The following is a 25,116-nucleotide window of genomic DNA, read 5'->3' as shown; positions in this document are numbered from 1 at the left end:
TAAATTCCCAATCCATGTCCCTCAGACAATAACACAACGCTAGCACTTTATTTCGGAACAAACAACCACTGACTACCATGCCTCAAAATTTACAAGACGTTAATTTAATATTTCAAGCTTTAAACAGCATTTTGATTGAAAAAAAATATTTATTAATGGTGTAGTTATTCATTAGTCATTTTCATACATATACAATACCCACTTAACTATGGCGATTGTCTGCAATCATCCGCCGATTCGATAATTATAGAATCCAACTGATACTATTAGTAATTATTTGTTTGAAAGTGTTTTTAATTAGCTTAGTTGCGGGGCTCGGAGGTATAGCTTGCCGACCTCTCCACTGAGCGCGTTACCCGTAGAATATGGTATCTGACAAATATTTGTTTCTTACTCTTATCAAATATTTACGTTATATACCTAAATTCTAACACGGAAAGAATGAATAAATACTGGTTAAAAAGTTAGAAGCCTTTGAATTTCGGGAGGAGGGATATAATCTCAAGAAACAAAAAAAGAAATGCAATACGCGCACGTGACGTCATAACAGATTATGATGCGTGCGAAAGAAAGAGACGGCGCGATATCTCCACTCGTACACATTGTAATATTTGACTTATGAGTACTGCCTCATTTCTTTTCCAATTCTAATTCAGTTTTTACAGAAGAATTTCTTTTTCGTACTATTTTCTGTTACATATAGAATTATGTACTCGATCAAACATAGGAAAATATCCTATTAGCTTATCATTGGTTTAAAGGCCAGTGACTAAATGTAGGCATTATTTAGCCACGCCCTATGAATTAACTAACATTCAATTACCGTATTAATAAAATTAAAAGGAATATCGTCTGGCAAAGTATAATCAACTTAACTAGTACATATATTGGTACGTAATGAGACTACGTTCTACGACGGTCGTTTAAATTATGCCGGCCTGCCTCTGATTACGGTACTGTGGCTAACCTACTTATATCCAGAGAAAAATATGCAAACCAATAAACATCCATCCAACCAGTTACCTTTAGACGTCGGCTAAATACGATATAATAGACCTGTTACTACACTTTACAATAACAATTGTAATTTAACAGCAATATAATTTTCGTATAAAAATAAACATACGAGAAACTTTTCGAAAATGTATTGTGTTTTTTTTATCGAAATTAGTACGCTTCTGGTAATTTGTATAGTAGGTACAAATAAGAGATTTTTCCACAATAGAAGTGTTACATACTTACATTAAAAAAATATATACTTTGTTGTATTTCATAATGGATTACCTTTGAATATATTGATTAACACGAAAAAAAGTTCCTATTATTGATTATCCTCATCATTATACATGTAACAGCATGAGCCAAGTAACAAAGTACCCTGAAGTTGCACAAAATCTGTCATAGTGTTATGGGTCTCATTGCTTGCAACCTTCACACAACATTGGGACGTATTACATTGATATTCTCATCTTATCAGCTTACAACTGTCCACTGCTGAACATAGGCCTCCCCTAGAGCGCGCCATGTTGCTCGGTCCTCCGCTCTCCTCATCCAGCGTCCACCGGCGATCCTACGAATGTCGTCAGACCAGCGGGTCGGAGGTCGTCCTACGCTACTCTTACCGAGACTCCAGCTCAGTCTGCTTCAGGGGCCATCGGTCCTACGACAGATATGCCCATCCCACTGCCACTTCAGCTTGCTTAATTCTCCGAGCTATGTCCGTTACTTTGGTTCTCTCACGGATAAACTCATTTCTGATTTTTTTATCCGCGAGAGAGACACCTAGCATAGCTCGTTCCATCGCCCGCTGCACGACCTTAAAGTACATTGATAATAAAGTCCACGAACCTGCGGCTGCATATGGTGTATGCGCGGGTGCTGTTGATACGACAGCGTGCAAGTGGCCTGCGAGCCAGCGTCTTCCAGCTCGTCAGCCCACGGCGGCTGCAGGAGGCGTATGTCCGCGCGTTTCACTTCAACTGTGTCCTCGCACATATCACTGCCTTTTACCTGGTGATAGTAAACAGATTTTTTTATTGCAGTTACATGAGACGAGCATACTGCTCGCTTGATGGTAGGGGGCCGTTCGAGTATTACGTAACGCAATTTGGGGGGGGGGGGGGAGAGCGTCTTGTAAAACGTTACTATGCGTTACAGGGGCGGGAGGAGGGTTTTCGTACAAATCGTTATGTAACTTTGTTTTTTTTATTTAAAATAATAACAAAGGTATTTTAGCAACTTTCCGACATTTTGCGTAAGATAATTGTGAATACTAGAAAAAAAATGTAAATTTAGAGTTACTGGAAAACGTTACAGCGCGTTACAAGCGGGGGTGGGGGGGTCAAAAGTCTTCATAAATTGCGTTACGTCATACTTGAACGGCCCTTAAGTGATAGGACCGACCAAAAACAGCAGCAATATCATACAGAACTATGAATGGCAAAGTATTACGTGGAAGTCCACTGCGCATGTCACCCTGAGACATGAGATGTTAACTCTCATAATGGTCAGTAATTACGTTGGCACACTGTTGTTGGTCGGTAAAAAATTGAAATGGCGGTGGTACCTACCCAATCGGCCCCTCGCAAAAGACAGACCTACCACAAGGGAATGAATGAATGAATCACATTTTTGTATACATGAAAACAGCGAAATGAATATATTAAAAATGTGCACCAATTGTGCCGTGCTAAGCGCAAAAGTGGTATGTCAGGGAAACGTTATTGCGAAATAATCGAAGTTTTGTAAATATAGTTCTATACTTCTTAAATAAAACTGAGAGAGAAAACTCTTTTAAGGTTTTTTTAACAAGTTCTAAACAAGATACCGTTATTTAGATAAGTTCATTGGATGCGTATTTCTTTAAGCTATCTGACGACATAAAAATCAAGATTTTGATTTTGTTTTTGAGATACCGCTTTTGATCTTAGCACGACAGAATAGGCAGTAGTGTGTTAGGAAAGATGATCATTATTATTGTAAGCTACAGTATAAAGATCTAACTAAATGATTTCATAGTACCTATAAGCAGAAACTATTGTGTTTATAATACTCAAGCCTATACTATATAAATTCCAATAAAAACAACTCATATGACTATTTTTTTAACCGTTACCTACAGTACAAGAAGGCGTAATTCATTTACAGCATGTTTTAAATAAAACATGAGAGCCGTTTTATTTTCCGGACTAAGGAAAGACAACAACTGAAAATATATATGACAATAATCGGAAAACCATCAGACACATATCCACAGGAAAAATATTTTATAATACAAATACTATTTAACCGCGTGGCGTAGTCTTCCTTCTATTAAACACTAACCATTAAGAGCGAACACCCTAGGCCTCTTAAATCACCCAACTTTAATACTAATTGCCTAATAAAAATACGGCTTTTACGCGAGCCGTGACCTACATTTTAAGGACCACCACAAGGCCCAAAGAAATCCATTAAGTTTTGCCATTATTCAATCATTGATCGTGGCTAAATTTCCTTAGGCACACTGAGGCCATTATGTACGTCACCTCGATAATTCTAGTGTGGGATGGTCACACATTGACAATTAGATGACTGGATCGATTATTTAGAGGTGTATGGACAAAGTTTTTGTTACGAAGCACAATATAAAGGAAGACCATAGCTAACATAAGCTTCCAAGGATATGACTGTTATTAAATTAGATATAGATAATAATAGCACAGAACGGTAAAGTTTGTGAGTAAAAACAAAAATTCAGGAGTCTCCTACAAAAAAATGTTCCAAGGCCACCTGACCCTATCAAATACATTTATAGGCATGGAAATTTTAGAACTCAGTGGGGAATTGAAATGGGATTAAGACCTGAGTACTCTGGAGCATCATTAGGAACAGTTAGCTGGACTATAACCCAAAACAAATCCAATAAAAGGGATGCCTTTATTGCAGCATTCAATATTATAACATACCCAAGCTTGGTTTCATGATATAGTTGTTTATGTTTACATCACTACATTGCATGGGTCAAAATGTTTTCCCTTTAATTTCCACACTTTGACCCTGAAATCATATTATCCCCGTACGTAGTGGCGCATGGACTAATTGAGATGTTAGCACGTAATTGAATAATGGTACATACAGCGGCTGGCCGCACACGCGTTCATTTATTCATTTTGCTCAAATTACCAACGAGAATTTTTCTCTATATGGAGATCAAAGAGAGAACATATAAGATTTTAATGGTGGTCTTTGTATAGACCAACACGAAGATCATGTCAATCAACTTATCAGAAACGTAAATAGGTTGCCACCTTTAAACATACGTATGGAATTGGATTTCTTGAGACTTCAACGATACCACTGTCAGTAAAGAGAAAGAGTAACCTAATTATGGATCCACTCTAGTCAACAACAGCTTTACTTCGAAATATTGAATATAGCAGTCCAACAACTGATCCAAACAGATGACAACTATGACAATATCCAAAATAATTAAATGGACACTAGCTAACTCACTTAAAATAAATACGCCTGTATGACAAATTCTTCTTACATAATACATATATATCGACTTTCATGATTTTCTTGTGTTTGGTAGATAATAAATATCTACAAAACACTCGTATCACTTTCATATGTATTACTTTCTTTTATTAGTCGTATAACTTCGATAAGAGTGTAATAGGTAGCTATGCAGTATATACTATGTAGATGTAGATATTGATATGAAATCTTTTGAAATGTAATATGTTCATACGCTATACAATATACATTCATTTATCACCCGTTACATTCGTGAGAAGTATTGTTTAAATGCATTCTCAGACCGCTCATTGTCTCTGCTACAGCCCTTTCAATAGGTAAATGCACTACAACATCATCTATAACTGCGATCACGTACAAATTTACCAGACTAGTTGATTCAAAATGTCGATGGATATTGAAAAAACGTAACCAGCTCGTTCATAAAAAGTCAATTAGTTTACACTTTACAGTGTACAGCGGCGGCTCAATGCAACTTGTTGAACATCGAATCGGAGTCTCGTTAGTGGAGTTACATGCAAATAACGAGCACGGCAAAATACCAATACTAAAAATACATACAAAAAAACTGTCTCACCCTAACTTTTATCCTTATCGGCGTGTTGAGCACCTCGGTAACAACACCTTCGACGAACACACTTTGCACACTCTCCCGGCTGTGGTCGGTAGTCCGGACCACACACGCGGAGCCCACAGACAAATGGCTCATCTGCGGGCTCGCGTCACTTATCACATCCCATTTGTTCACACCGAAAATGTCACTGTACTCCACTGATTCGTTATCGTACCCGTCCAGTTCAATCGTCACCCTGCAGCCTTCCGCGTGACGTATCACGCCTGGTATGTACAGCCCGCGCTGTTTGGCCAACACCCGATACTCGCGCCACTCAGACAGTTCGACGCTCGGATACTGATACGGTTTGAGATCGATTGGCGGCGAATGTTGGACTATTGGCGACGTTTGGAGCATTGGCCGCTGGTAGTTCTGCGGGTGGTATTCGACCGGAGCTGGCGCTGTTGTAGTATTGATGTTGATGGTGTTGTTATTGGGACAGGTTGACTCCATCTCCTCGAGCACAGCTGGGTCGAATTTGCGCTTTTTGGGCAGATTGCGCACGGGAGCCTGCGAGGGTGTCTGCTGCGCCGGCGGCTGAGTGGCATTGCCGCTGCTGGCGTTGCCAGGGTTGGTCGGATTGGCCATAGTTATGTTCGAGGTTGGGTTCGACGAGGTTTGCGACAGGCTCACTGTGCCGACGCTACTTATTACTGAAGCGGGAATCTGGAAACAAAGTCTTGGCATCACAAAAAATCAACTCACTACACAACAAAGTTAAAAACATTAACCAAGGAATAATTTATAGAATACCATTACTTATAAATGAAAATCATGAGAACAGTATCATGCAGGTGTACCTGATCATCAATATCAGTGTAGTGTGCGTTGGTCCGGTAGTGTGGATGCGCGGGGGCGGTGGCGGCGGCGTGCGGCGGGGGAGCGCCGCCCGCTTGCTCTCGCTGCATCACCCCCTCGCGCTACCACATATCACTCGTTGCGCGCCCCGACACTACCTACAAAACAAACATCACCTTAACTATGGCGGCTCAGGGTGAACCGTAATGGATGATATTATCAATATGACTACAAGTACAACAGCTTTATAGGAACATTATTATACAGCTTCATTAGTTTCTCTGTCAATGCGGTGAAAGGCCCAAAATTCCAATATTAGATAAGACAATTTGTCTTTATCGCTAAAATATTGAGCGTTCATCGAACCTAGCAAGGAAAGAAAATACGCATTATGATGATAAAATTATATCTAATACACAAAATGGATTAATTTTAATCTCAACCATAACTTACACAAACGACTTACAATTCATTGATAATAAGGAAAAACGTCGACAAAACGCGAACGGATAGATGTATGGACGTTCTACGAACTAATTCATTAGTTAAGTTTCCACGAATATACTCTTTAGATCAGTGAATAATGGCATGTAGATATAAAGACCTGACATTGTTTTCGGTCGCGCTCGCTCTGTCGGCATACAAGTTGGCTTAAATTAAATTCGTGGAAATGCTGTTACGGGATTTCCCCCAAGTTATCAATTCAAAATTATTATTCTTCTTTTAATATTTCTCACGTTAAAGCTGTGAAAAAAATATTTTTATTATAAATGGGCAGGTCATACACGCTGCGACGCCCCATGGTCTTGTAAATGCCGTGTTAACGGTATAATGTGCATGCATCGATCGATAACTCCCGATCTACACAACATGGAACTGTCACTTAGAGTTTATCTACCATGGTATATTCTATCTAAACATCATCAATACCACCAAGTTAGTTCTCATTTGAAACTCTCATACCCATGCTTATCTGCCGCAATACTTTCTTACACCTTTGATCCTATTATGCGAAATCCTTTAAAATCAATTTTAAAATTTAAAATAGTTTTAATCCCATCATTGTTTACAGATATCCTGAACCTTAATATTTTCCATACAAAACAAACAAAGAAACATTCACGCAGCGTCGTGTTTTATCAATTCGCAGAAACTGGCAACGGTGGCGAGCGAGCCTTGAGGCCGTAATCACTATTTATGTTAATTATAAAGCGTTTGTAAGCGCTCATCTCACTGTTGACTCATACAATCTACTACATTGTGCTCGTAACTGAAACTTGGAGATGCTTCCATCTCCAAGTTCATCACTCTTCAGTGGACGTATGATTTACGGTATAATGCGGAAAGACTGAACGAAGCTGTAGCTTGCTTGAATATCAGCTCTAACACTTTTATTTGAACTTCGTTGCGGGGTAAGGAGAAATTAGTGTTCCCTGAGATTCGTCGAACTTCACCGCTCGGTGTCCTAATGCGTGTCACTACTGATCCTGGCTTACAGGATTGAAGTGGGTGTGAGGGCGGGAACGTCCTTGTACAAACTTTTAACACTTAGTCCATTGAAAAGTTACATTTGGGGTTGCGTTTTTTAGAGGACGCAATTTTATTTTTTTGAAGTGTAGGGGGGGTCAGTCTAAAGCTAAAACCAAGTTTGTGGGGTCGCCACCCTTGTCCCACGGCCGCCATCTTGAAAATAGGGGTTGAAATGGTTTTTACGATGTATCTCTTAAACTATTTATCTGACAAAAAAATGTATAAACATTTTTTGTTGCAAATTAAATTCTCTACAACTTTGGTCCAGTAACTTTTGTCGTAAAACTATAAATAAAAAAGTTATAAGCGAAAATGTTAAGAAATTCAATGTTAAGCAATGTCCATTGCAACGTCATCAAAACGTGTGTTTATAAGGTTCATAATACTTTTTTTTGTACTCATTAATACCCAAATACCCAAGGGACCATTAGGGAACAAAAGAACATCTGCCTGATATTATTATTATTATTTCTAACCTCTCTTATTGTAAGAATAGCTGATAATATTGTGTTGAAGTTGTCCTAAGTAAGTTTTTCATTAGCATTTTGACTTTTAAAAGTCTTTTAAAAGTCAAAATGCTAATAAAAAGTAGTTTTCACTAAAGTTAAAATCGTGTCTAAAATCATTCGAAATCGTCTGCAGAATTAAAAACAGAATAAAATACATTCGCACGTACATAAATATGTAGCACAACTAAAAGATATAAGTTGAACGACAACTTCAACACAATATTATCAGCTATTCTTACAATAAGAGAGGTTAGAAATAATAATAATAATAGCAGGCAAATGTTCTTTTGTTCCCTAATTTTCCCTTGGGTATTTGGGTATTAATGAGTACAAAAAAGAGTATTATGAACCTTATAAACACACGTTCTGATGACGTTGCAATGGACATTGCTTAACATTGAATTTCTTAACATTTTCGCTTATAACTTTTTATTTATAGTTCTACGACAAAGTTACTAAACCAAAGTTGTAGAGAATTTAATTTGCAACAAAAGTGTTTATACATTTTTTGTCAGATAAATAGTTTAAGAGATACATCGTAAAACCATTTCAACCCCTATTTTCAAGATGGCGGCCGTGGGACAAGGGTGGCGACCCCACAAACTTGGTTTTAGCTTTAGACTGACCCCCTACACTTCAAAAAAATAAAATTGCGTCCTCTAAAAAACGCAAGGTAAGGCCTAAAAAATGGAACATTTCAATGGACTAACTATCATTCTAGGGTTTTGATAAAAAAAAAAGTATTTTGACGTTGTGAAAAGAGAGTGAACACCTGTGAAAGCGAACGTGCGGAGCGTCGTGAAATTATGATCAAGCTCCTTAAATAAAGATAAAAACAAAACTATCATTAAATATTATGAACGTTAAAACCATAAATTAATTTAAATTCAAACATAATATTGAAGAATTTATTTGAAATAAATTATATAAATTCGTGTTATTATCTACGTGATCCCACAAAGATCCACGGTGAATTCCTACATTTAAGTTCATTAGTCTACGTTCATTCAGCACAATTAGCGCCTGCAGCTAACAAACTACATAGTATATGTATACTAACGCATCTACGCCTGAGGAAAAGCCTGCGGTCAACATAAACAACAATGTAGTAATTAAATTACACGCGTGTAATCAAATAACACAACGCGACAAGAAACAGAGTAAGCACCAGATAAAAAAAATGTTTTTATTCATCATTCAATTCCAAAAAAATGTTTTTCCCGGAATTACGTATCGCGTTGGTGTGCATGCGGATTGAATCATTTTAATGACATTTGACACGTAAATCGATACCGTGCCAAACATTGCGATCTAGTTACTATCCCTGAATTCCCGTTCAAGTCCGCAGGGACGCTGTCGATTTGTGTCCTGATCGTTACTTGTCAATTAGGCAGATTCAAATTCCATTACGACTGTCTGGCCCGGTATTAATTTGTTCCTTTACACCTTCAATTCTATTCGAATTCGACTTAAATTTGAGCCAGTAATAGGTTTATCTGGGGCCGATTACTAAAATTGGATTAATTGATTAGAAAGGGGAATTGTGAAATCTTATAGAATAATATGTAGCGAAAGTATAAAGACATAGATAGCATTAATATTAAGTATTAAGAGGAACAATTCCGTCATATATGACTGTTGGGTAATTTTGAGCGTTTACGCAGCACACGCAACGGAAGCTCTCAAAAGGAATACATTTTTCCCCGTTTTTGCAACATTTTTCATTGATGTTCCGCCCCTATTGGTCATAACATGACGTTATATACCCTAGGGCTTGCTAAGATAAATGGCTTATCCAACTTTAAAAAAAAAATTCATTTCGAACCAGCAGTTCCTAAGATTAGCAAGTATAATCAAACAAACAAACTAACTCTACATCTTTATATCATAGTATAGATTATTGAGAAATTACTGTAAACAGTTTTTACCAGAAAATGCACGAGCAAACCAAACTTACAGAATACACAGACAAACGAATTCCACTGTACGTAGACTTCGTCAAAGTAACTTTTCAGTTTACATTGATAAAAGGAACTTGAAACTATACAGCCATATTTAACTGTTGAATAAAACTTATTGAGGCAAAGTATATTAACCTTAGTAAATGAGCATTTAATAATTGTGTAGCAAATAGTTCATGATTTCCTGCTCGCACCACTGGAAGGCCAGACTGGAAAATATTTAATGAGTCATAAAGTTTGTCATCTATTTTGATAAACACATCTTTTATAAAAATATATTTAATTATACTTCATTGAATATATTGATATTTTATTTTAATTGAAACTTACATAATGATGATCTAAAAACTTGAATAGCGATTTCTGTTCGCATTCTTTTTGTTGGGTTTTACGTTATACGTAATGCAGATAAAAAATATTACAGTGGTGATTAATAAATGAAAAAGGTATGTAACAACATTAAATCTGCAAACAAATATAAGTCTAATTATTGCCTGGATAGTGACCATCATACCTAAAACATCATCATAATAGCATTAGTATATCATGTGACCTCACCACTCCGCATCGTTTAGGACGTGATCTAGATCACGTAGGCAAGTCCAGATAACCTACACCTTGTGTTATCCAAGTCCCACAGGAATGACATTAGAAATCACACGATACGTTTCTTATATGCACTGGTATTACCTCACTAATCTAACATTAGTTCTATCTAATGTTCAGTCAAAGATTACATGCCTTCCATGCTTGCTTACATGCGATAGCAGCGAAAAGCAAGATCAGTCTAGGGTTGGCAACTTGTATGTATACACAAATCGGACAAGTTTAAGATGGACTCACGTTACGAGGGTTCCATACAAACATGTAGGTAAGGTATCTAGGTATATACGTAAGTATAAACTTTACAGATTTTGTCACAGCTGAAAGAGACCGTAAACCCGAGCATTTGGCATAAATTTCAACTTGATGCTTGTACGCGTTCCAGAGAAAAAGGGTTGACAAACAGACAAACGGACAACAATGTGATCCTATGAGGGTTCTTTTATAGGTGCGGAACTCCAAAAATATAATTACATTTGTAAATATTTATTTAGATTCTACTTATAATTGGCATCTTTTTAGTTACGAACGACTTGCCACATTGAAAATAAGTTTGTGGCACTATCATCTACAGCTGATGATGGGATGTATAATAGATTTACATCTAATTAGTTTATACATACAGTTTTGATAAATAATAATTAGAAATCTAACGATCTTTTCCGATCTCATCAGGTTCCAGTTTCCCACTCAGATACTGTTCTTCAGTCAGCCTTGATTATTCTATAGTACAGATTAGGTCCCCATCACCAAGCCGTATTACACTAAAACAAATTCAAAGGAAAAACACGCTTGATACTCGACTTCCGGTACAGTTAATTACAGCGAGATTTATCAATTCAAATGTAGGCAATTTTTTCGTTGTGCCACCAAGGCCTAACGTTTTGTCCATGATGGTATTTATACGTGGTTACGCAACACATTCGCATCGTGTTGCCAACTGCCGAACAGGTGGATAATCATTACGCACGTTCTAACAAAGGGTAGACAGTAGATGATGAGTGGGCAGAATAAAAACGATGCAACTAGACCTTTTAAGACAAACATCTTTATTACCGAGAGCATTATACCGTGATTTTTTGTGCCTCGGTGGCCTAGTTGTACTATATGCGGAACGGCAGTGCTCTGAGGTCCTGGGATCGAATCCCGAGTCGGGCAAAGTTATATTTGGGTTTTTCTGCTCAGTATCAGCCCGGAGCCTAGAATTTATGCCCGATATGGTGATAGGATCGCCCCCTATCACATCATGGGATAGAACACACTTGGCGAAAAGTGGGTATCCTGATTACGCCTATGCATGCCCCTTCGGGGATAAATGCGTTATGTTTGTGTATGTATGTGTGTCATTTTTCAATCGAGTTCCTTTGAACTTTGATCCAAATATACAAAGGATCATAAACAAGATAGTACCTATTTAATTAACACTGTGGCAACCTCGGCAAATGAAACAGTCGCATAAAGACCTATCTTTTGAACTACGATAACCCTGGACGTTTAGAAACAAATCGAATATCACAATCAACATATTGTGCTAAATTCTGCAAAATTGTTTTAAGCTAATATAAATATTCATAATTTTATTTACGGCTTTTAGTTTTGTTTGTATTATTCCGAGTAGGTTTAAAGTAAATCTTTTATCATCAGGCAGTTGGTTTAAAATCGATCGGAAAATTTGTATAAAACAAACGGAAAAGAAAACGAGATAACCGTAGGAAAAATTTTTTTTTTTGCTTTCTAGATACAAACTGGATTTCTATACCCGACACAAAGAATAAGTCATTACGATTAGTTTTTATCTACGATATCTATCAAGCAACGAAAGCCAACTCCACACTATAACCGCCTCACACCTAGCATCTACTTTCATAACGCAATATTTCTAAGTTCTACGAAACTTGTGTTCAATGACATCACATTTGGACGTCACGCAAATAACCTCTTAGAGACCGACATTACATTCGAAACACGTATAAAGCATTGTATTTTTTATGCTGACACTTGAAATGACTACACTATTGCTGGTATTAAGTATATTAAAGTCCAAATATATTGTCGACCAACGAGATAGCGTCTCTGCAATATAGTGAGTAATAACTGAGCAAGTAGTAAGTAGTAACTGGGTAAGGTTAATTCGGCCCTAATTTTAACTAAATGTTTACCTGCTAAACAGTGACCACACACGGAAATTCATACGAACAAGCCGCTGCGAGTTTTCATGCATCCAGTGATTACTAACCAGCCGAGTACAAAATACATCCGTTAACCAACCAGTTCCCACCAGATCAATGCGAATCTCAATTGTATAATATTTTGCTTGTAAAAACCTATCCGTGATTGTATCATATTTTGCTTGTAGCCTATTCGTGAAATAAGTGATTTCCTTTTATCAATGACTCAAGCTCACAAACTTTCCTTGTAAGGATCTATTTGTTGAAGCCGTGTCAAGGAGGGATTGGGCGGGTCTGTTCCCGTCTTCCCGGTCTCTTGAGGACGCGATAAAATATGAATGCGTACAAATCACATCCATTCATACTTATCCAATCCTTAAAAGTAGAATAGTGTGTTTCAATAAATGTAGATACGCCTTTACACCGAAACTTGTCCGAAGATAACATGAGTCACGCACGCCGTTGAATTAATAATAGAATGAAAAAAGTCGTTCTACGAATGACATTTCTACCTCTCCTCAGTAACAATACAAATTCCACACCAATTACAAGTGTCCTTGACCCGATTTCTTCAATTTATAATAGCTAAGTTGCCTTCACGGCGCACTCCGACCGACGCGATCAGCAATGTTCGGGTCGAAAAAAAACAATAAAGTTCTCATAGTTAAGTCCATTACTATTATTAAACCGTCAATATCTGTCGATGAGTCACAGACAACGTACACCGTAATAAATGTTCTTTGTCGCGTTCTGAATGCGTAACACGATCGCGAAATACCATAAGCAGGCCACTTGATGCTCATAAAAGTGTGAATAATTCGACGCGAACAGGAAATCCTTAAAAAAATTTATCAAAGAGTATGCGGGATCACCTGTTTTGCTGAGACTTAAAAAAAAATGTACGAGCGCCGGTAACTCGGGGCTCGCTTTTGATCGCAACCTCGTACACAGCTCCATTCATACGATTATAAACTTCCAATAGAGTAACGTTCCGAACCTACACAATCGTACTTCTGAAGACGACTACATTTATTATAACGAGGGGATTTTTTATCCTAAGGAGCTTTTTCGAATGTGACGACTATGTCGCTCCACGTTCACTTTGATCGACACCTACAATTTCCCCTAATATTTTTAAAACATTTTTAACCAAAACCCTAGCCCCGTTTGACACAGGAGCCCGTCACACAATTAAAATCCCCTCTATATTTACCTAAAATATGAGGTCCACTCCGCACACACTCCGACAAAAAACGAAGGATATTTCAATTGATAAATGTAAGATAATTACATCAGGATTACATTTGTACCGATAATGTTTGTAAATCTAAAAAATAAATTACATTTAATAAACGGCCATTGAAACCAAACCGTAACCGTGAAATTCAAGATGTCAGCACACTATGCTTTTAAAATTTCCATTTGTTCTTCAGTGTATTTTATTAATCCTAAGATGCCAACACATAAAATTATACGTCAAACATAACTATCTCGAAGCCCATATTAAACTTAAAACACATTTATAACGGTTTCAGCTATAAAACGTAAGTAAATATAAGGCAATATAAATCCTACGAGATGCAACACAAATAATAAAAAGGACCTTACAAGCAGCTATTTTAAATCCATAGTGAGCAGATGTTTACTGAGCACTAAAGACGTTATTTGATTAGGTAATTAAAAACGCTTTATTACGAGATCAAATTAAATATAGCATTACGTTGATCCAAACTAAACAGTTACTTATCAACATAAAATAATATGATTGTCTCGACTTCAATCAAACTGGTGTCTAAAATTCAAACATGTCGCAAAATTTTGAACCAAATTATCATCGATAATAATATTAGTAATTTAATTAAAATTTAACTTTGGCGCGATCAACTTAAATTACTGAATATACTATACATATATCATCAGATACACATATTATCAGACACATACGTTAACCTTCTCCGGCTATTTCATACCCTTATTAATACTTCCCCTAACTTTTATAATTAAAGCCTGGTTTCAGATCAAACTAGTTTATTGAAATTCTTCATACAAAGGCTATTATCAGAATCACTGTTTCATTTCAGCTGAAAGACAAACAAGAATAGATATTAGCCTCAGAAAATTGAGAATTGTCAATACTTCTATCACTGAGTGTACAAAGACAACACAATAAAGCTCTGTAATTGGTTTATAACCGCAAATAGGTACACACAATGCCTTAAAAACAGTGACAAACACATCATTACTAAACATTGTAGCGATGAGTACTCGGAATCGAATAATATATCCTGGGTATTGTTTGCGCTTGTTTATTTGGTAAACAGCCGGGAGGCTAGCAATGGTGAGGTAACCAATAGCCAAGTCGACGATATAAAATTGTAAATTAAAAACTATTTACAGGAAGTGCATAGTATTCGTGATAAATTTCATTTGATTTTCCAAAAATTAGTCAACATTATTGCGCAATATTTACTGCCGTAATCGAAAAAAGATCGTGATTGCCTTGTTTTTAACAATTTTTATCATAAAAATATTTAAAATAAGCCTTAATGCTCGCAAAATATTCTAATGTGTATCAAAAAAAATGTAAAATAGCGTGGATTTTATTTATCATTTTATTGCTTGCGGCTTCGCCCGCGTGATGATTTTTTGGGATAAAAGTACCGAAACTTTCAAACGGAATAAATTTTCCACGTTTTTGCTACAGTTTAATTAGTGATCCGCTCCTATAGATCATAGCGTGATGTTATATAGCCTTTCTCGATAAATAGGCTATTCCACACAAAAAAGTAAATTTCAATTCAAACCAGTAGTTCTTAAGATTAGCGCGTTCAAACAAGAAAACAAACTCTTCAGCCTTAAGTATATAATAATATGTAAGTATACCTATAATATTATAATGATAAAGCTATATCCGTTTGTGAATGTTTGAAACATAAATTGGAAGGGAAAGAGCGTATTATATTCCACACAAAACAATAAAAATATTTACTACGAGATGTACCTAAATTCAGAATTATAATTGGGTGATAATATCCGATAGACTACACTTTCCGAGATTAAGTTTTCCTGCAAAATTAGTAACAAAAACGCCAATATTTTTCAATGAGAAATATTCTAAAGATCTCGCTGTAAGTCTAGTTAAATCCACCATCTATTATCCATATTAATCTTCGCAATTTCAAAGACGTAATATTATTCATTAGCGCCCTTTGAATACAAGCACATTCAAGGACCGGACGCGGTTTCAATTCTTTCAAGTTCCAACCACATTACATTGGTATATTTTTTGTTCAACTTACGTCACCCATACATTCCGTGTGTCCGAATCAACGGAGCATGTCTTGACCTGCCTAGTGCATCTTATGTATCCCAATGTATACGAATGTGGCTACATTCAAAATGAACAATTATTTATTTTATGTTATTTATTATTTATACATATTATAACACCATAACAGTTAGAATACTAATGCGACGTTATACAGACAAAAAAGTTAGTTATTAATCTTAACAATTGGTTTCAATACATCTATGAGCCATTTCTGTGAATTCCTGCAGATTGCATATAATTCTATATGAAAATTAGTGCAGTTATGACGTTTCGCATAGGACTGTATTTACCCACCCTATCCGAAATTTATACCGTACCCTTGATGTGTAAATGTTTATTTTTATTAGCTTAAGTTCATCAATACACATTATTTTAACCAAAGTATGACGTGTTACCTATAACTTGAATATCAAATCAAAATTTATATTTTATCGATTTAATAAAACTAACTTCGCGACAAGCCCAATAACTTTGAAGATGCTCACTGATTTGAAAGAATCATTACTATATAGGGCTATTTTTATTCAATGCTATTATCTTAGCTTGCAATATAAAAACACAACTATAGCCAGATTATCTGAAAGCAATAACATCTTTGTTCCAACTTATATCACCCAAAAGGTTTAAGTCACAAATGGAGTCCGAAGCGCATAGTTGACAATAAGTAGAACTGCATGGTTGCCAACTATGTAAATAACTCGCACACAAACGCATCAAAGCCACATGCGATGACATAGGAATGAAGTAATAAAACAACTTTATTATTTCAGACCAACATTTGATGTACAAAAATAATTTAACATGTATAAAATACCTTTAGCCGTGCGTTCGTACAATTACGTAAGTTCCTCTTACATTATTCATAGCGCAAATTGACTTTAGCATCTCTTTTGTGAGCCTTTTCCCAGCAAATGGAATCGCATTCGCGACCAACAGTCAGCTATTTTAAGTTAATTCAAAATAGATTTAACTCGGATCAATAACCCGGTGCCAAAGAAGTCTATATCTTTTGTTTCATTTTTTACGCCAAACACTCGCTATGGTTAGGTATTTTATCTCACACAAGTACAATCAGACGATCACACGTTGCACCACCGGTTTGATAATATCGAACTTGCTTAGACTGTGATTGATGTGAAAAAATGAGGAGTTCGACCTAGCAGTCGGCCTACGTGCTCTAAATGTAATAGGAGTTTACATTCTGTGTGATCTCTGATTGCTTCCTACACTTATGTATTCGCCACATACAAAAACTATCTTTGTGTTCGTCTTACTGACTCTTACTACACATAGATTGCGTTCACTGTTTGGTGTGTAAAACAATTAACAAAATGTGTTTTTCATTCATGATCCTGTAATTCTGATGGTGAATTTTTGGCTCACTGCCAGCGTGTTTAATAAGTTACAAATATTATTCAATGTACCATTCTTTTAACATGATGCGTTTAACACTACGACTACCTTTTAATATCCGATAAATTATACCAATATACAGTATATTTAATTGCTTAACAACAGATATTCCAGACACAACTTTCAGTCAGGTTATTCTGGTAACTCGACTCTAATTGATACAACCTACTTCCAATTTTATCACGTCTGCCACCGCAAATGGCAGTCGGGACCAATAATTATAACTTCACGGATAATAATGCATAGCAATTATGCAAAACTCATAAAAAGATAATAGCGTCTAATTGTAATGTGTTAAACAGTTGAACACTTACTCGTACTCGCGTACGAGTCAAAGGTTCAAGTAAATTGTGATGCTGATAATCTCCCATTATGATATTGTAAGGCGTGCCCGGCCAAATGGAGCAACGACCTGTGAAAGCCGTGTGACGTTAACTGGATGCGACAAGCCGAAGATCAACCGATCTTCGAGTCGAGTTATCCAGTTATATTCACCATAGTTCTTTAGCGTTTTCATAATCAATAATAAAGGGATTTTCATTTTATTTTTTTAAAAAATGCAACTAATAAAGTTTTTTTTTTACAAATGCAATAAAAAATTACTTGATCATTTTTTCTTCTGGATTTTATGTCACGCTTAAATTTTACTTTGCATAAATCAAATTGCTCTTCACAATTTTATCAAGCACACACAAGGGCTGAATTTTTATTTTTTGTTAATTTTAAAAAATATATTAGACGAATCATCAAGCGAGTAAGGTATTATTGATATTTCTATGTAAAGAGGTATAAAAAGAGATGAGGTGGTGATCAGAGAAATACACTGAACAAAGTATATTATTTGGATATGTAAGACAAGGAAATAACAGTATGATTATTGATAAAATTATAGTTAAATTCATTTTTTTGACGCATACTTTTGGATGATAAAATATAATAAACCTACACTTGAAATCGGTACATAATTTAAGTTAATCGCAACTTAGTTTTATAAAAGAAACAAAAATGTGCAAACCATAAAACAATTGAAAATTCCGCGGACTCCCACAAACTAGGACAAACTCGATTAAACTAGGGACTATGGCAGAAATCCTATTGTTTGTAAATGTTGTAACTGATTTACAATAACACATTATTATCAAAAACATAATAGTTCTATTTTCATGTGTTTAATCATTTTGGTTTGTTACGTATTTTCCTTTAGCGAACATTCCATTTTCATAATACATAACATTAAATACGCATTTTGTAATACGTAAATTAGTGGAGAATTTATTAGTATTATATTTACTGCTCAACAATCTTATAGGTACAGCAATTTTACCATATCACTCACATTTAAATGTTATAAAGTATGTATCCTTTGAAGAATGCTGTGGGTTATATACTTATATTTTTCTATTAGATAGTATGTTTTGTGTACCCATTTTATAACTGTTTTTTTTTTTAATAAATAAAAATAATATATATGTAAATTATAGTATAATATAATTTTGTCCTCATTTCATAAAGTGCCAACAAAAGTAAAACATTTCTCCTCAGGCTTATCAATAACCTATTTATTATAAGTATACAAATATTAAGTCAAGTGTCAAAAAAAATCAAAAGGCAAGTCTAAGTATAAGAACAGTATTATACTGAGATTACATACTTGTAACCTATTATAGCAGTCATTAATGTCTTAATAAAGCGAATAGTCGTAATATTAAATAACATTAGGTTTAAGTGTATGTTACACCACTAAAAAATCTACGATGATATCTTCAACGATTGAGAATTGAGAATAAAATAAAATTGTTCGATTTATATAGAAGCCAAGTTTGGCACCAACGAAACTAAAGCTTATACAATATTTGGTGATTCGGGAATATTAATCGAAATGTGGCGGTGGAAAACGGGACGGTACTATTTATTCCTATGGATCTAACAGAACCTTTGAGCTTTTCCCTTTTGCGCGGTGCCACGCAAACTATCCCTATTTGGATCAGAAACTCCCACGCACCGAATGGTCTCCTTAACGGTAACTTTACCACCATGCACTATCATCTAAACCAAGCAAATATTCCCTGACAATTTCGATTATACTCATTACTTTTGGAACCTTCATTGAAAACCTCTTGACAACGTTACGCAGTTCGTCAAAGAATCGTAGCCGTTTTGTCTTGCCTAAATTAACACTAACTTTCAACCAATGACTGTTAGTCCGGTTTCCAAGTCAAATAGCTCCTTACATACAGGAACTGTCCAACGAATTCTTAAACACATCCAAGCCGTTTATTTTAATGGCTTCCCATGCCGCGATCTTGGCTGCAGTTTACATAATCCAACAACTTGTTGATAGAATTGCAGTGAACGTTCGTGACAAGACGGCATTATTGTTACCGATTTTATCATCCATATTAATATGACTTATTGATGAACTTGAACGCGGTCATGATTTTGTGTTAATTCAATTGTGCATAAAATATTAAAATCTAGAAGGATCATACCGATAGTTTGGAAGGCTTATATATAAACTAGTTTTTGCTCGCAACTCCGACCGAAAAAAATACTAAACCCTAGATAACTATAGCCTCTAGTATTCTGAGGCAATAGCCAAGATGCCTTTCCGCAATAGTTAAGGCTAATTATAGACAACAAAACAAATTTATGGATCTGTCATATCCTAACGGTAAGTCTATTGTTACGATGCGTCATTCTCGTACATAATTCTAGAAAGCCATCTCTAGCCCCAGGAACAGCGTAATATTGTAGTAGTGGAAGAATTATCCGAGCCCTGCCGAAGTTCTAAGACCTATCCGTACAAATAAACAAAAAGTTCAGCTTTATATTACAACAGATTCCTGTCCTTGACCCAGTAAAAAAATATAACAAAAATATGTCGTCAGGACCTCTGCTGCATCACGATATCCTATAGCCGTCGTTGTAAGTATAATACATAATAAATATTACTATACAATAACACCTTACGTGATATAAAATATAAACAATATACCACGTGAGTTATGAACCGAAAGATCTGTAAACACGAAAAAAAACAAGTTATCAGCAGACAGTTTAAAGGAAATTATCTTATTATAATAATATACTCATTGAAAATATAATAAACTGTGTTGCTATAACCCTATGCCTATCTATACACATATGTTCAAAATGTAAATGTATTGATTGACGTTCGGTTCGGAAATAGGTAACATTGCTTTAAACTTTTCTTTATCACAACTTTTTTTTTATTGGCAGTTTGAGTTTATAGAATAATATTTTAAAATATCCGATCATGGTACAAAATTATTGGTGGTGTACTTTTATTAAATATAGAAAATAGTCTTACCAAAGTTGCGTGATTTCAACAGTGATTATTAATAATAATTCTCATTACGACCTTTTCATGGAATATCAGAGATTTATTAAGACATTTTGAATAGTTTCAAACTCTAGCTTATTCAATATTTTGTTTTCTTTCTGTTAATTAAATTATTGTATTATATAACATTTACGGAAGGAAAAACTAAGATAAACAAAATATAAGCGGCGATAGCCTAGATGGGAGTGGAACGGACACCCGCGCCGAGACGAATGTCCGCAGGTTCAAAACCCAAGGGCACGCACCTTTGACTTTTCTAAAGTTATGTGTGTATGCTTTGTGACTTATCCCTTACTTTAACACTTAACATCGTGAGTAAACCTACACACCTGATAAGTTCTCTAAAAAAAATCGAATGTGTGAAATTTTTAAACACAAACACACTTCATACCTACCAAAATAATTTAAAACCAGAAACATCAATACTTAGTCTATGGAATTACAAACTTTTTACAATAACTATATTGCATACTCGGATCTCAAACTAAAGCATGTTCAAACAAGTTTGGGGTATGGCCTAACAACCTTGGACATAGATCTTACTATATGTAGGCTGAATGAGATAAGGTCTGTCATACATAAACATAGTATATCCAGTATGAATCACACATAGTGATCTAATAGACAAATTGTGGTTGAAAATAATTACCACATTACATGTTTATAATTACATAATTCAGTTTTACCTATGAGCAACATCCATATTTTTTAAGTAAAAATTATATAATAAATAAATTGAAACAAAACACACAAAAGAGAAATATGAGAGGTATGCTAAGGCAGTACCTTTAAAAGCTTTATAAAAATCATAATATAAACATTTTACATACAAGATGTTATCAAAGCAAATTATAATCAGAATAATGGATTAATTAGAAAAATATAGATTATATTATAGTGATTTCCTACTTTGTTGGATAAGTTACCGCTATATTTATTTAGCTTGGTACAATATTAACTCTCTCAGATCCATTAAATTGTAGATGTAATGGGATGTCTGCCTGATATTCTAATTATGATAGCTAATTATATTTAATGTGATTATATTTATATGCATAATTTTATAATGAAGGTGATATTTAATCATCACAGCTGTACCATGTTTATACAGCAAATATATTGAGTACTATTTTGAATTTTGATCGCTGCAGGCATCTATTAGAATTATTGTTAAAAATAAAGCATATGTATACTTTGTATATATGTAAAAATATCAATATAATATATATTTTTTTTATGAACTCCAATTACAATAAAATTTCATCAGAAAACAAAGTAAGCACAACATTCCAGATTGAAATTAGTGATCTGGTAACCACACCTACATATAGATCAGCTAAAATTGTGATTTATTTTTAAATTAATGTGCATTTGCATCATATAATTAAATACAAAATAGGATAAGCTAAATATATAGTATCTCCTACATTCAAATGTATTTAATTCTCAAGCCAACACCCTTTTAAACATAACAAAGAACTGTAAGCAAACAAAATAACTAGGTGAATACTCATTAATGTTTTGTTAAATTACAATTGAGATGGTATAGGTTATATCACTATTCACTTGTATACAAAATATATGTTTAGAAAGTGTATGTTTTATCAACAAAGATAATAGGTATAACTATACAAAAACAGGAATAGCCATCCGCCGCTGGCAACTGACGAAATACTTACCAAAAGCCCTTACAAGTTCCAACAGGCCAATATTTACACAAGAGCGCGTCCACCGTCCACACCTTCGAGCCATCGGCAGCTCAGCCTGTGCGGCACACGCTCGAAAACATATCGCGTGGTGTCGTGGCCAGCCCGCGGCCCGCGCCCGTGCACTGCCGTAGTGTAATCAGCTGATAAGGGCGATGTAAACGCACCGAGGGACGTGCGTACACGGACCGCCTGCATACGATCGGCGCATGCTTACAGATTTAACCGAAATCAATTAGCCAGCGGAGGCCGTGCCGAGTGCGTACGTAGGTACCGGGCGGAGGCGGCGGCGCGTGCCCGCCGTGAGCCGTCACTAGCGTGCCGCCCGGCCACCACGGCTGCGCCGCACGATGCACAAAATCGAATGCCATTACTTATTCACTGTTGCATGTTTATTGTGGTGTGCTACATGCGCGCACATCATATTTTATATCGGCCCGCGATGCCGGATGGATGGGTACTCACCGTTGATTTCCATTGTTCCGAGCGCGACGCACACTGTAAACAACCAGACCGCATAATAAAACAAAATGGAAGTCCGGACTCGCCCGCGCCGAGATGAGAAATTTTATGAGCGCTCTCGAGTAGTAAAACGTCGTTACTATCCTATCGTAGTATTTCAGCGGCCCCCCTCCAGTTTATTATCTGCCGTCACCAGATTAGATGGTACACTATCACAATGCAATATGTTCAATTGTTCACTGAATGCACAAACGTCACAAAATCATAGTCAGATGACGATTTACACAAAAATTAATGTCCACTTGAAAATAATAATCATTGAAGCGTTTGACGTCCCGAGACACAACACCCACATCAAAAAATTCTACATGGCGACTGGACTGGCCCAGCTTTCAATAATTTCCACTCGAACATATTCCCGTTTCACTCGTTCACCATTCATTTAATTATTTCTCAATACGCGCGAGAGGGACAGCGATACATAAATATCTCCTATGTATGAATAGAATCGGTGTTGTGAAGTGTCCCTCTCCCCGGCGATGGCCGAGGCGAGTTGAATGGACCCGAGAAGCGTTCAACCATTGGATCGATGAGTGTCACGTGACACAAATATGTCGCGGTATCTTTTACGCGCGAATATTTAAATCTTTGATTTGAATACCAACTTGTGAACTATTTCTGCAATTAGTGATAAAATGGTAACAACTTTTGATTTATAATTAATCTATTATTTATTTCTAAACTGAAAAAGTGTTATGAATAGTTAAATTGTGTAAAATGTGAGGTAATGCAATCATTACTTGCTATTTTGTTATCCAAACATCTTTACAATTAGCTTGCTAGTTGCAACATTAATCTTATGTTCTTTAATGATATAACCTACATATAATTTAAAACACATCCTAGTTCAAATTACACATGATAATTCACCATCACACACAACCTTATTATTAATCATAATGAATACCTATGTCTTAACTTAAAAATATTTTTATTGTTATTGCACTAATGTGGTTTCTCACTCCTCAGTCTTAAGCTCTTGTATTTTAGCTAATATCATATTGATTTCCGTTTGTCAGGCAAACAATTTAAAACTTTTGTAGGTAGTTAATATTTGTAAAATGCAAAAATGGGAATACTATAACAAAACAGATGAATTTGTCATGTTTTTCCTTCAGAGTGGATTCAATTATTTTATATTCCTTCAAAAATAACTAGGTATCTATTGTGAATTATTAATTTTACCGTTGATAAGTATCGTAGGTAAGTACCTAACCTATCTAAACTGAATGAATTAAAGTAAACTTATTTAGAATTCATTAATTAACAATATTAAATTGACTTAACAGTAAGAACATATTTGTCTTATTTACTTTACAGCTTGATTATAACATAATCAGTGCCGGATTTATATTTTTTATGAATGTAGGCCACTTAATTTCCGCCGCCCCATATAGGTGGGTTTAAGTGTATACTTACATATGTATGTAGGTTTCTAAAATACTTAATACTTTTCCATTTGTTTGTATTATCGAAGGCACTAAAGTTAAATAAACGAATGATTAATTAAATCGACTTAACATCCTCTGAAATCTGCCGCCCATAGGCCGCGGCCTATACAGCCTATTTACAAATCTAGGACTGAACATGATGAATATATGTGGGCAGATAAGTAAGGTCATATTCTACCAATAATTCATTTTAATCAATAATTAACCTAATCTGGTATACAATTTTATGTTAAGAATAGTGTTAATAAACACTGATCTTACCCATATTTAAAAATAAGTTATTTTTTTGACAATCAATCATGCATATGCTCTTGATCATTTAGCCAAAAAATGTTACAACAAATTATCTATTCCTGTAACTAAATTTCTTGTGATATTTGTATGATGTTTAGTCCGTTTTAATAGATGGTGTTGCCAGCTTGTTGTAAGTTTTATTAATTTTTGACAAATTTTAGGGCATATCATAACAGTTCATAAGCTCTATAGTAATTGATAAGTATCTAATGCCTAGGATGTATATGATAGTTAAAAAAATAGGACAAAGCATCCAAGGTTTCCTACCAATTTGTTGGAAACCACTAATATGTGAAGTCTAAAAGTAGGTTCAGTGACAAAATAAAATATAC

The 25,116-nt window shown here is 35.3% G+C and overlaps 1 protein-coding gene across 3 annotated transcripts in view; it reads right to left on the bottom strand.

The window, feature by feature from the left end:
• LOC115442199 overlaps positions 1 to 23,389 on the bottom strand; it is a 48,863-nt gene extending 25,474 nt beyond the window's left edge. The window contains exons 1-4 of one of the 3 annotated variants that reach the window (XM_037446053.1): positions 22,983 to 23,389; positions 5,935 to 6,090; positions 5,099 to 5,800; positions 1,849 to 2,010 (exon numbers count right to left, since the gene is read on the bottom strand). In XM_037446053.1, the coding sequence (XP_037301950.1) occupies positions 1,849 to 2,010; positions 5,099 to 5,800; positions 5,935 to 6,042 (972 nt within the window). In that variant the 5' untranslated portion in view covers positions 6,043 to 6,090; positions 22,983 to 23,389. Of the gene's footprint in view, positions 1 to 1,848; positions 2,011 to 5,098; positions 5,801 to 5,934; positions 6,091 to 22,490; positions 22,825 to 22,982 lie in introns of those variants that run through there. The other 2 variants (XM_037446042.1, XM_037446048.1) reach the window with 2 other exon arrangements.
• Between the last annotated feature and the right edge of the window lie 1,727 nt (positions 23,390 to 25,116).

The sequence above is a fragment of the Manduca sexta genome, chromosome 6 (assembly GCF_014839805.1).
Source record: "Manduca sexta isolate Smith_Timp_Sample1 chromosome 6, JHU_Msex_v1.0, whole genome shotgun sequence".
In the NCBI taxonomy this organism is placed as follows: domain Eukaryota; kingdom Metazoa; phylum Arthropoda; class Insecta; order Lepidoptera; family Sphingidae; genus Manduca; species Manduca sexta.
Note: the sequence above shows the minus strand (reverse complement) of the source record. Positions and strands in the feature narration are given on the sequence as shown.